This window comes from Xyrauchen texanus, chromosome 37 (genome assembly GCF_025860055.1).
Source record: "Xyrauchen texanus isolate HMW12.3.18 chromosome 37, RBS_HiC_50CHRs, whole genome shotgun sequence".
In the NCBI taxonomy this organism is placed as follows: domain Eukaryota; kingdom Metazoa; phylum Chordata; class Actinopteri; order Cypriniformes; family Catostomidae; genus Xyrauchen; species Xyrauchen texanus.
In genome coordinates this window covers 6,338,521-6,351,253 of record NC_068312.1, presented here as the reverse complement: position 1 = coordinate 6,351,253, position 12,733 = coordinate 6,338,521, and the positions used below count along the sequence as shown (strand labels likewise).

General features: G+C 46.5%; 1 protein-coding gene across 3 annotated transcripts in view; it reads left to right on the top strand.

Annotated features, from left to right (window-relative positions):
- Positions 1 to 12,733, top strand: part of plch2a (phospholipase C, eta 2a) — a 240,627-nt gene that overhangs the window by 141,020 nt on the left and 86,874 nt on the right. For all 3 annotated transcript variants that reach the window (XM_052108449.1, XM_052108447.1, XM_052108448.1), the window contains exon 2: positions 12,381 to 12,527. In XM_052108449.1, the coding sequence (XP_051964409.1) occupies positions 12,381 to 12,527 (147 nt within the window). The remainder of the gene's footprint in view (positions 1 to 12,380; positions 12,528 to 12,733) is intronic.

Genomic DNA, 12,733 nt, shown 5'->3' with positions numbered 1-12,733 from the left:
AAATCCTCTCCAGTACTTTAGATATCACACTGGCTAGGGCTATTGGCCTATAATTATTTAAGCTCCCAATCTTGCCAGCCTTGTCCTTGACGACAGGCAAAAGAGTAACAGACAGCATAGATTCAGGTAGTAGACCATGGGTCATGAATCCAGAAAAACAAATGGCAAGCAGTACTGCCACGTTAGGACTAGCAAACTTAAGGTGTTCTGCAGTAATGTGGTCTAACCCACATGCTTTCTTGTCAGATAGATGTGCTACAGCCTGGCAGACTTCACTGCAAGTGATTATCTCAGGACTGCTGTTAGCAATATTTATCACTCTGTAGGGGTCACTTTTAACACAGTTAAATAAGGCAGAGTAGTGTTGCCTCCACATCTCAGCAATAGTATCAACCCCAGACTCTCCCTCCATGACAAATGGAAGCAATGTATTGGCCCTGTTCAGGGCTCTCACCTCCTTCCAAAAGCCATTGACATCCTTAACCCTTAATTTCTCAGCCATTGAATTTGCTCTCATAGTTTGTTCATGTTTACCAATGTAACGGATGGCATATTTTAGTTTAGCGCTGGTAAGCTTTTTATACTCAAGGATTGGACCATTTCTAGGTCTGCCTGCCTGCACCCAAGTCTTAAATGCAGTGTTTTGTTGAAAGTGCTTAAAAGTGCTTGAATTGAAAACAGAACATTTCTTCCGTTTAATGTGTGTCCATCCAAAGATAAATTCCACTCACTCCACTTTCATTGAATAATGTATCTTTAAAAATCCTTTTTGTTGTTTTCAGTCAGTCGTTGATCAAAAAGAGAAAAGAAACATTAGGCGGAGCTCTGGGAAGCTCGAGAGGAGGAGCCCTGGGAGGCTCGGGAAGCAGAGCCCTAGAAGGTTCGAGGGGCGCTGGCTGTTGGACGGTCCTGGCTACTGGCGTTGGCCCTGGGACGGTCATGGCTGCTGGCGCTGGCTCTTGGACGGTCCTGGCTACTGGCGTTGGCCCTGGGACGGTCATGGCTGCTGGCGCTGGCTCTTGGACGGTCATGGCTATAGGTGCTGGCTCTTGGACGGTCGAGGCTACGGGCGCTGGCTCAGGGACGGTCGAGGCCACAGGCGCTGGCTCAGGGACGGTCGAGGGTACAGGCGCTGGCTCAGGGTCGGTCGAGGCTACAGGCGCTGGCTCAGGGACGGTCGAGGCTACAGGCGCTGGCTCAGGGACGGTCGAGGCTACAGGCGCTGGCTCAGGGACGGTCGAGGCTACAGGCACTGGCTCAGAGACGCTTGAGGCTACAGGCGCTGGCTCAGGGACGGTCGAGGCTACAGGCACTGGCTCGGGGACGGTCGAGGACTCAGGCTCGCTCACCGTGGCTAGCAAGTACTCACGGCTCTTCTCCACGGTTGCCATCCACACCGGGTTCGACGACGCTTCCCTGAAGCTCATCTACCTGGGCGGGTTATCATCAGCCCAGTGTCGGGAAGCGCCAGAATTTGGAGAGCACACGTGGAGGGAGTACGTGAGTCTTGCGAATGGGAAAGTTTGCCTGGGCCAGTGTGGTGAAAACCGCTGCTAGATTCATATTTGCGGTCGGTCTTTCTGTCACGAATGACGGTGAAGGTAGACACGGGACAGGATCTAAATGCAGCAAGGTTTTATTAAAAATAAAAGGCAACACAAAAGAATACCAACAAAAGAAACATCCACGATGGGAAAAGGTACACAAAACCCGAAAGGCAAACAAAGGGTTAACTTAACACAGAAGGCAAACACGGGGATAACTGTGGTGAAAACAACGATGGAAACACGGGAAACAGGCATCCACATACAACAAAGACCGACAAGGGAAAGGAGAAACAGACACGGTTAAATACACAAACACAATGAAGACTCAATGAGACACAGGTGAGAACAATGAAGAGTGCAGGCAGTGAGAGGGGCCAGGAATTGTGGGAATTGCAGTTTCACGCTCGGACAGTGAGACTACGGGCGGACAACAGGGAAAACGTGACATGGAATGGGAGCGGTGACAGGTGAAACGGAAAACACGGAGCAGACCAGGAAACATGACATAAATGTGATGGGTGAAAACAGAGAACATAGGACAGACAACACCGGAATGTTACAACATGTGTCCAAAGTGGTATTGCCATGATACGTACATCAAAACATGGTATTACTACAGTACCATGTACCCACCAAAAACATGGACTAACCATGGTACATGTCCAACACATATGAAATTACAATAGTACCATGTCTAATAAAACATGGTGATAATAATGTAGGTGTCCAAAACATGAAATTATCATGGTACCTATCCAAAAACATGATACTGCCATGGTATCTTTAAGTAATTTTTTGTAAGTGTCATAATGGTGCAATGAAAATAACTAAAAATACAACATAGTAGACCTTACTCCAATCGACCAAACTGAGTTCCGGAAAAAAGACGAGTCTGCAGGCTCTTGTTCTCCATTATTTATGCACTTATGAACAGCAAATGTGTGAAGTAACACTTAAGACAGTAGCATATCAGGCTGTCTAAAAGCAGTTTCTTCAGAGAACAGATCGCTGTTACATAAACAGCAGATGAGCAGAGAGACTATTATATAATAATCACTGATGTGTTCACAATAGTGTCTACATCTCTTAGTAATAATGCTGAATTAATATAGCAGAGCTTATCTGGGGCTGCTTTTTATTGGCCATACCATCAGACAGGATGTAATATTAAAAGATTTTAGCTGATCACTAAATCCAGGTTTGAGTGATTGGTATGTACGCTTATGTGAACACTTTAGCCAAAATGACACTACACTAATTGCAGGGCAAACTAGGGTAAAGTCTCTTATCCAAGGGCAAAAGGGTGATTGAAATGATTGTGAGTTATATATTAGTGTGGATTATCGACATTCTTAAAAATGGTTTCAGTTAGGATTGGATTGTGTTAATCAGGTTGATATATAGGAGAACCTTTTTAAGTAAAAGCATTCACAGTCAGTACTGATTTAATGTCAATATGAAAAAAACTTTCACAACCAATCTTAATTCCACAATGTGACTTACTACCAAGTGAAGCGGCCATTCAACAGGAAAAAGAATGGTGGGATCGGGATTTAATTTAATCAATTGAGAATCAACAGAATCATGAAAAGAGAATCTTTCTTCCCAAAATAGAAACTCCCTTTCTGAAACACAGGCGGCACACACTTTTGAGAAGGCTTTTGACAAGGACTCATAATTTGTTATTAACATTATTGTAATAAATGTTACAACATTAATCACATTAAAATACTGTGTGGCAAGGTTTTCAAAAGGCTGCATTAGCCACAACAATAGCCTAAAACAATGCCTAATTCGTAAGGGTAGGACGAAATGGTTATCTCACGATTCGGTATAATGTATAATAAGAGGTTGACGATTCAATATATACTCGATTTGATATAATAACACTGAAATGACAAAGAAAATTGTTTATTTTGAAGAATTTTGTTTTTTTGGCAAAATGCAAAAAAAGTTCTCTAATGCACAATCTAAAAGTTCAAATAATAAGATTTTCTCATATATTTAAGCTCCTCTATAGTGTGCAAGGGACATATTAATAATAATTATTTACAAATATTTATTTATATATTTATGTATTTTTCATAAATCATTATTTTAATAATTATTACAATACAATTTTAGCTATTTAAAAATGTAAAAATACTACATTCTATTAATTAGCAATATTAGCAATTAATATTATGTCATGAAATTGCATATATAAAATATAATATGAGCTGTCAGTTTTTGAAACAATGGATACAAAATACAAGTTTTAACAATGATTTTCAACTCATTTGAATAACAAGTTCTAAAATGCTACTGTCTCTTTAAAAATGGTGGCAGTTCAGCGAGCGTCACACAGAAGGGTTGTGGTCAAGCACACATTAACGAGAGTGGAGTCACACAGATTTTTACTGCATCTGTGTCTGATTCAAATTCTCGAGCTTCCCAGAGCTCCACCTCTCGAGCTTCCCAGAGCTCCGCCTCTCGAGCTTTCCAGAGCTCCGCCTCTAGAGCTTCCCGAGCCTTCCAGGGCTCCACCTCTCAAGTCACTCGAGCCTTCCAGGGCTTTGCCTCTCAAGCCTCTTGAGCCTTCCAGGGCTCCGCCTCTCAGGTCACCCAGAGCCTTCCAGGCCTCCGCCTTTAAAGCCTCCTACGGCGCCACCTCCCTCGGCTCTGCCTCCAGAGCCTTCCAGAGCTTCGCCTCTAGAGCCTCCTACGGCGCCACCTCCCTCGACTCTGCCTCCTGAGCCTCCCACGGCTCCGCCTCCTGAGCCTCCCTCTGCTCTGCCTCCTGAGCCTCGCTCTGCTCCGCCTCCTGAGGCCCCAGAGCCTCCCTCAGATCCGCCTCCTGAGCCCCCAGAGCCTCCCCCAGCTTCGTCCCCAGAGCCCCTTGCAGCTCCGCCCCCAGGGTCTCCTACGGCCTTGCCTGTGCCTCCTTCGGCGCCACCACCCAAGTCTTCGTCTGCTCCGTCTCAGAAGTCCTCCTTGGCTCCGCCAGCTCCCCTAGTGGCCACTCTTCCTCCCAGGCCCCTTGAATCAGCTCTAGCCCTATGGCCACCGCCTAGGTCACCTAAGCCTGTCCCTGTCCTGGAGCCACATCCCAGGTCCCCTGAACTGGCCCCTGTTCTGCGGCCACCTCCCAGATCTCCTAGACCTGTCCCTGTCCTGAGGCCGCCTCCCAGGAGTCCTGGACCTGTCCCTGTCCGGTGGTCGTCTCCCAGGCCTCCTCGACCTGTCCCTGTCCTGTGGCCACCTCCCAGGTCCCCTGAACCGGCCCTTGCCAAGTGGCCAGCTCCCGGGCCATCTGAACCGGCCTCTGTCCTGTGGCCACCACCCAGGCCCCCTGAACCGGCCCTTGCCTTTCGGCCAGCTCCCGGGCCACCCAAACCTGTCCTTGCCCGGTCGAAACCTCCCTGGCCTCCTAAACCTGTCCCTACCCGGTGGACGCCCCCCAGGCCACCTGACCCGGTTCCCTTCAACCCCAGGCCACCTGACCCGGTTCCCTTCACACACCCCCAGAGACTGCTTACCTGCCCTCTCGGCCTCCCTGGTCTTCCGGTCTGCCCCTTGTGCCCCCGTGGACTGTCTCATTTCCCTTCTTGCCCCCGTGGACTGCCTAATTGTTCCGTGTACCTCCTTACTTTGTCTTTGTGTGCCTTGTGTCCCCTTTGGTCTGTTTGTTTTTCCTCCCTTCTAGCCCCTCTCGCCCTGTACATCTGTTTATTCCTGTTGGTTTTTCCCTCCTGTCTCTTAAGACCGTCTGGAATCCGGTCCTTTTGAGGGGGGATTATGTAACGTTCCGGTGTTGTCTGTCCTATGTTCTCTGTTTTCACCCATCACGTTTATGTCATGTTTCCTGGTCTGCTCCGTGTTTTCCGTTTCACCTGTCACCGCTCCCATTCCATGTCACGTTTTCCCTGTTGTCCGCCCGTAGTCTCACTGTCCGAGCGTGAAACTGCAATTCCCACAATTCCTGGCCCCTCTCACTGCCTGCACTCTTCATTGTTCTCACCTGTGTCTCGTTGAGTCTTCATTGTGTTTGTGTATTTAACCGTGTCTGTTTCTTCTTTCCCTTGTCGGTCTTTGTTGTATGTGGATGCCTGTTTCCCGTGTTTCCATCGTTGTTTTCACCACAGTTATCCCCGTGTTTGCTTTCCGTGTTAAGTTAACCCTTTGTTTGCCTTTCGTGTTTTGTTTACCTTTTCCCATCGTGGATGTTTCTTTTGTTGGTATTCTTCTGTGTTGCCTTTTATTTTTAATAAAACCTTGCTGCATTTAGATCCCGTCCCGTGTCTACCTTCACCGTCATTCATGACACATGTCATGGTAATGCCATGTTTTTTTGGACATGAATCATGGTATTACCATATTTTTTAGATCATGTAACACCTACAATAGCATTGTCATTTTTTTTAGACATGGTTCCATGGTACAATAGTGTTTTGGGTCATAGTACAATTGTAATTCCATGTTTATTGGACATGGAGCAAGATAATACCATGTTTTTGTACATGTACCATGGTACTACCATGGCGATTTTGATATTTTAACATTGCAGTGTCATACGTTTTGGAAATGTACTATAGTAGTTCCATGATTTTTTGACATGGTGCAATGTTAATACCATATTTTGGACATTTATCATGATAATTTAGTTTGTGTATTTATTTATTTGTATTTTTCTGTTTTGTTTTGTTTTGGTACATGCCATGGTATTACCATGGTTTTTTGGACATGCATCATGGTAGTACTATGGTATTTTTTTTAAGTAATGCATGGTGCATGTAAATGATAATCATTCAGCACATCACTGTACCATGGTACCACACTTTTTATGTAAGCAGAAGAGTGAACTGGGTTGTTGTGGCGTGGAGTGTTGTTTGTTGTAGCTCTGCTTGATCATTTCATTCAGCGTCTTCTGGTAGTTAAGAAAATTCACTTCCAGACAGGTTGATAATTTTACAGCCTTGTGTCAAGACTGTTCCCAGCAATAATTTGATTTTATAAGTGCACCATATGAAGAGAGAATCACTCAAACTTGCCAAACTACAGTGCTTGTGTTGTGAGGGAATATAAAAAGGGGGATGTTTGAAAATTAAATGTATTGGATTTCGATCAAGTTCATAAAGGTCACGGTAATGATTGCCGGGCGCATTGAACAGAGGGCTGATTCAGAGGGCTGTCAGATATTGTGATGGATGCTTCAGTCCTCTGGGAAGTACACATGTACATAGATAAATGGTGAAGAATTCTCAGGTGGGGTTTACAACTAATATTCTTTGAAGCAGGCAACTTAACCTCAGACGTGTGAAATGCTAAAAATAGGTTTGCCGCAAATTCGTGCTTGGTAAGAGTTGGATCTTTTTTTTTCTTCTTCTTTATAATAATTTTCCAGCAGTGTTTTCCAGCCTTTTTCGCAAGGGACCCCCATTTTATAAGTGAAAAACATCCGGCACCCCAGCTCCTGCACATCCCTGAAAAAAGTGTATCAAACACATGCATTTACATACAGATCATTTTCACATTTAACTACTATATAGTAGTAATAATATCAAAATTAAGTGTACTTTGGTGCTAGGCCTGAACATTGTGCATTTTTACTATAAATAACATGCATTTTTACTACAGTATAAATAAATTAACTGATAATTTGTGAAAAACAAGTGGCTGTCAGACAGGAATTTTGGAAAACAACATTTCTGTTCAATAGCTTTATTTATTCAATTCTTTATTCTTTACTAATGCTGTCAAAGTTATCACTTTAAACTTGAGAAAAGCTAAATGTTTAACCTTAAACTTTTACTTTTGGCGATTAAGCTTAAGGAGATTAACTTGAATGACCTGCTTCAACTATTATGCTGCTTCCCATACTGTATATGATAGTCAGGTTGTTATGCAGTTTGAGAAATATACAGTCTGTGTTTGTTATTTTATAATTGTGAGACAAGTGGTTTCTCTCTTTGAGAAGAGAGAGGTGTGAGTGAGACAAGTAAACAACACTACTACAGAAGTCTTTATACAGTTTACATACTGTAAGCTATATATTCAGCTATGTGTGTTATCCACAAAAATTGCAGAATCCAACACTTACACATTATTTTGTTTTGTTTCATTAACTGAATGTGTTAATGAGTAAATTAGTCGTGCATTATTTAGATCTTTTAACACAATTAAAATCAAGTGGCTCAGGAAAGCCACGTCGTGAAATGACCCTGCAGTGGAGCATCATAAAATTTATTTGGTTTGGGGTGGAAAGAGATCTAAGTCATTGCTATCAAACAGTTGTATTTCTCATGACAGTTTTGCATAATATGACAAATCTTTTTATTTGCCCTTTTGTAGGGCCTTTTCTGAGCATATTGGGGTACTAAGCGAAATCCTACTTTGAGGCCCCAAACCACAACCCCCCCAAATCGATACCATAATACATTCTTCAACTAATTTGGATATATTGACTTAAAATGACAATCAATTAACTACACAAAAAGCAAAAAATTACAATAAATAACTATACAAATTAACAGTAAATGATTATGAATAAAATTAAATAAATATTTGCGGGATCTTGGGTAACTCCGCAAGTAAAGACGCTGACTACCACCCCTGAAGTTGCAAGTTCGATTCCAGGGCATGCTGAGTGACTCCAGCCAGGTTTACTAATTAACCAAATTGGCCCGGTTGCTAAGGAAGGTAGAGTAACATGGGGTAACCGCCTTGTTGTAGCTATAATGTGGTTCTCGCTCTAGGTGGGGAGCATGGTGAGTTGTGCGTGGATGCCGAGGAGAATAGCGTGAAGCCTCCACACACGCTATGTCTCCGTGGTAACGCGCACAACAAGCCACGTAATAAGATGTGTGGATTGACAGTCTCAGACGTGGAGGCAACTGAGATTCGTCCTCCACCACCAGGATTGAGGTGAGTCACTACGCCACCATGAGGACTTAGAGCACACTGGGAATTGTGCATTTCGAAAAGGGGGGAGAAAAAACTTAAATAACTATTTTCAATGGAAATCGCACCTTCAATGTTTAACCAATTGTCTCAGGTACTGTCATAACATCTGTTCTCTGATGGAGGGAACAAGATATTGTTTCAATGAAGTGACACTAGGTCTTGAGAGCCCGAAACACCTTCAGATCTTTACAAAAGGCCAATGAGAACTGGCAAGTTGAATTTGCATGCCACTCCCCCCGACATACAGGTATAAAAGGGAGGCCAGCAGGCAAGTTCATTAAGGTTTTTCACTGAGGAGCCGAGACAAGTTTCCGGCCGTTACAGCGGTAAAGTTCTGTCTGTGGCAAGAGGGACACAATGTCTTGTTCCCTCCATCAGGGAACGGAGGTTACGACAGTAACCGAGATGTTCCCTTTCTGTCACTCACTCGACGTTGTGTCAATGGCCCTGAATGGACCTGGTAGGCCAACGCTATGGCATCCACAATCCAGTGGGCAAGCCTTTGTTTGGAGACAGCGTTCCCTTTCTGCTGTCCACCAAAGCAGACAAAGAGCTGCTCAGAGCACCTAAAGCTCTGCGTGCGATCCAAATAGATGCGCAAAGCACGCACCGGACACTCCAATGATAAGGCTGGGTCTGCCTCCTCCGGGGGCAGTGCTTGAAGGCTCACCACTTGATCCCTGAAGGGGGTCATGAGAACCTTGGGAACATAGCCCAGTCGGGGTCTCAGGATCACTTGAGAGTTTTCTGGACTGAATTCTAGGGACTCTTCACTGACAGAGAAAGCTTGCAGGTCCCCGACCCTCTTGATGGAAGTGAGCACGGTCAGGAGAGACTGCTTTTAACTCAACTGACTCGAGGGGCTCGCAGGGGGCTCTCCGTAGCCCTGAAAGGACCACGGAAAGGTCCCATGAGGGAAAGAGGCGTGGTCTAGGAGGGTTCAGCCTCCTGGCACCTCTCAGGAACCTGATGATCAGTTTGTGCTTACCGAGGGACTTACATTGAACCACGTTGAGGTGTGCTGCTATAACAGCTACATAAACCTTGAGTGGAGTGGAGGGGGACAGCTGCCCATCCAACTTCTCTTGCAGGAAGGAAAGCACTGACCCGACTGTGCAGCTCAGCGAAGATACGCCAGTTCAGGTAGCAGAGCTGCCTTGTAGAAGGGGCTCTGGCCTGAGTGATCATGTTAACCACAGCGGGCAGTATACCAGTTAAGTCCACTGCGTCCCTTCCAGGGACCAGAAATGGAGATTCCAGGGGCGTCGGTGCCAGAGGGTGCCCCGTCCCTGAGAAAGAAGGTCCTTTGTCAGGGGCATTCACCAGGGAGCTGTTGCGAGGAGTGTGAGGACGAGGAACCAGGTCTGTGTGGGATGGTATGGAGCCATGAGGGTGACCTGCTCCTCATCCTCCCTGGCCTTGCACAGAACATGTGCAACTAATCTCACTGGGGGGAACGCATATTTGCGCAGCCCTCTGGACCAGCCATTTGCCAGCGCGTCTGTGCCGAGGGGAGCTCCTGTCAAGGCATACCAGAGTGGGCAGTGGGAGGATTCCTGAGAGGCGAACAGGTTTACCTGTGCCTTGCTGAATCGACTCCAAATCAGCTGGACCACCTGAGGGTGGAGTCTCCACTGTCCTGTGAGCGTTACCTGCCATGACAGAGCATCTGCTGTGAGGTTGAGGTTGCCCAGAATGTGAGTGGCTTGCAGCGACCTGAGCCGCCGCTGACTCCAGAGGAGGAGACGACAGGCGAGTTGTGACATGAGACGGGAGTGGGGGTGGTGACTGAGAATGCCGGCGATCTAACCTGAGAGAGGCTCTTTTCTTGACAATGTGGGTACCACAACCCGTGTGGGGTGCGGCGAACAGAAAAGAATGGCACAAAAGATTTACCTCCTGGCCCTCCACAGGGGGAGGGAGTGGTCGGTACACTAGCTCCTGGGTTCCTGCATTCAGCTCCTTCCTCAGGTGACCTGTCTCAGGGACACTTGGGATCCCTTTAAGGGGTCTTGGTGGGCGGCCGAGAAGCGGGGTGCGTCGCTCTCCTGCGGGGGCAAGATGTGCTGTGTGGCCTCTGTCTGTTGCTTCACCGCTGAAGACTGCTGGGTGGTAAAGTCCTCGATGGTGTCGCTGAAGAGGCCGGCCTGGGAGATGGGGGCATTTAGGAACCGTGCTTTGTCTGCATCCCTCATCTCGACCAGGTTGTGCATTTCGAAAAGGGGGGAGAAAAAACTTAAATAACTATTTTCAATGGAAATCGCACCTTCAACGTTTAACCAATTGTCTCAGGTACTGTCATAACATCTGTTCTCTGATGGAGGGAACGAGATATTGTTTCAATATCTGAGTGGCAGCGCTGTAGGCTTTCGATGCCAGAGAAGACATCGTCCTACAGGTTCAGAAAGGGAGTGTCAGCCGATTCTGCCAGGTGTGCCACGATCGCCTTATACACCTGGACAATCATGGCATAACCCTCGGCCGCCCCACTGTCAAGGGTAGTGAGGGCGGATGAGCTGAAGGATCGCGTCCAGGCAGCAAAAGGTTCCCTCCACAACCGCGTCAGCTCGTCATGCACCTCCGGAGAGAATGGAACTGGAGGGGGGTGCACCAACCCGAGAAACCAGTCATCAAGCCGCAAGTGATCAGGGGTGGGCAGAGGGTACCACTCAAGTCCGACACTCGTGGCAGCCCGGGAGAGCATGGCAGTGAGTTCAGCGTCTGCCTCAAACCGGGCTTCCACACACAAAGGTGGCTGAGTCTTCAGCATCCGACACTGCTAGAACGCCCTCTGATGCAGTGACCAACATCTCAACCAGATCTCTGGCTCCGGGAGAGACATTAGGCTGACACTGAGGCGAGCTGCCTGTCTCATCCCAGAGGTGGACAGAGGCCAGCGAGAGCGATGTGGGGTGGGCTGCCCGTATCAGTGAAGCCTGTGAAATGTCTCCAGCATCAACCACGTCAGTGTCATACCCGTAGGTATGAGGGCCGGGAAGGGGAGAGGCTAAAGAGGCTCTCCCTCTGAAGAAGGAGAGCCGCGCTCGTAAAGTGGCCATGGTCATGTTCTCGCAGTAAGAACCATCCACGAACGCTTCCTCAACATGACATTGGCCCAGACATGTGAGGCAGTGTTCATGAACTTCAGAGGCGGAGAGGTAACGACCACATTCAGGAACTGCAGAGACGGAATGGCATCGTTAAAAAGACGCTTCTATAAAAAGACGTTCAACGTCACTGTGCACAACTCTTTTAGAGAAAATAAATTCTTCCCAAAGCGCTGTAGAAGTGCCCAGGGGTGTAGTCTGCAGCAGAGTGGAGAGAGACAGCTGGAAAGCACCGTAGATCCAGAGAGAAGGTGAATGAATGAGGAGACGACTTCAGCTTGCTGTAATGCGACCACTTGGCTCCGAAGAAAAAATCGGAATGAACTTGCCAGCTGGCCTCACTTTTTACCTGTATTTCGGGGGGAGTGGCATGCAAATTCAACTCGCCAATTCTCATTGGCCTTTTCTCAAAGATCTGAAGGTGTTTCGGGCTCTCAAGATCGACCCCTAGTGTCACTTCATCGACACAACTTCAAGTGAGTGACAAAAGGGGAAAGAATGGCTTGTGTGCATTATTGCTCATCCGAATTTCTCCCTTCCCATTCGGGCCACAAGGGGGCCTAGATGAGCCAGAACAGCCGCCTGAGTCTTACTCGCTTTTAGTATTAAAAAAATAAAACAAAAAAATAACTTGCTTTGCAGGGCCCCCTGGTTGCACGGGGCCCTAAGCAGCCACCAATACTGCTTATAGCTGTAAACGGCCATGCATTTTGGTATGAATGCAGTTTTTTTATTTAGATATACTTGAAATGACATCTCTCTTTCTCTTCTTGTCTTGTGTTAGTGGAGAGATGCATGAGTTCCATGCAGACTGGCACTCAAATGGTGAAACTGCGTGGAGGATCTAAAGGGCTGGTGCGCTTCTTCTACTTGGACGAACACAAGTCCTGCATCCGCTGGAGGCCCTCCAGAAAAAATGAGAAAGCCAAAAGTAAGTGTCACAGGCAGCATACTCATTCTTATGACTGATGTTAAAAACAGCAACTCTATGTTCTTTTGAGTTGATTTGGAAATGAGCAAATACTACAGATCTCATCTTTGGATAAACACATTTTTTAAGTATAATTGTAACTATGTTAGACAAATTAGATGTGGATAGCATTGGCCGGATGATTTGGTCTTGGAAGAATTTGATGA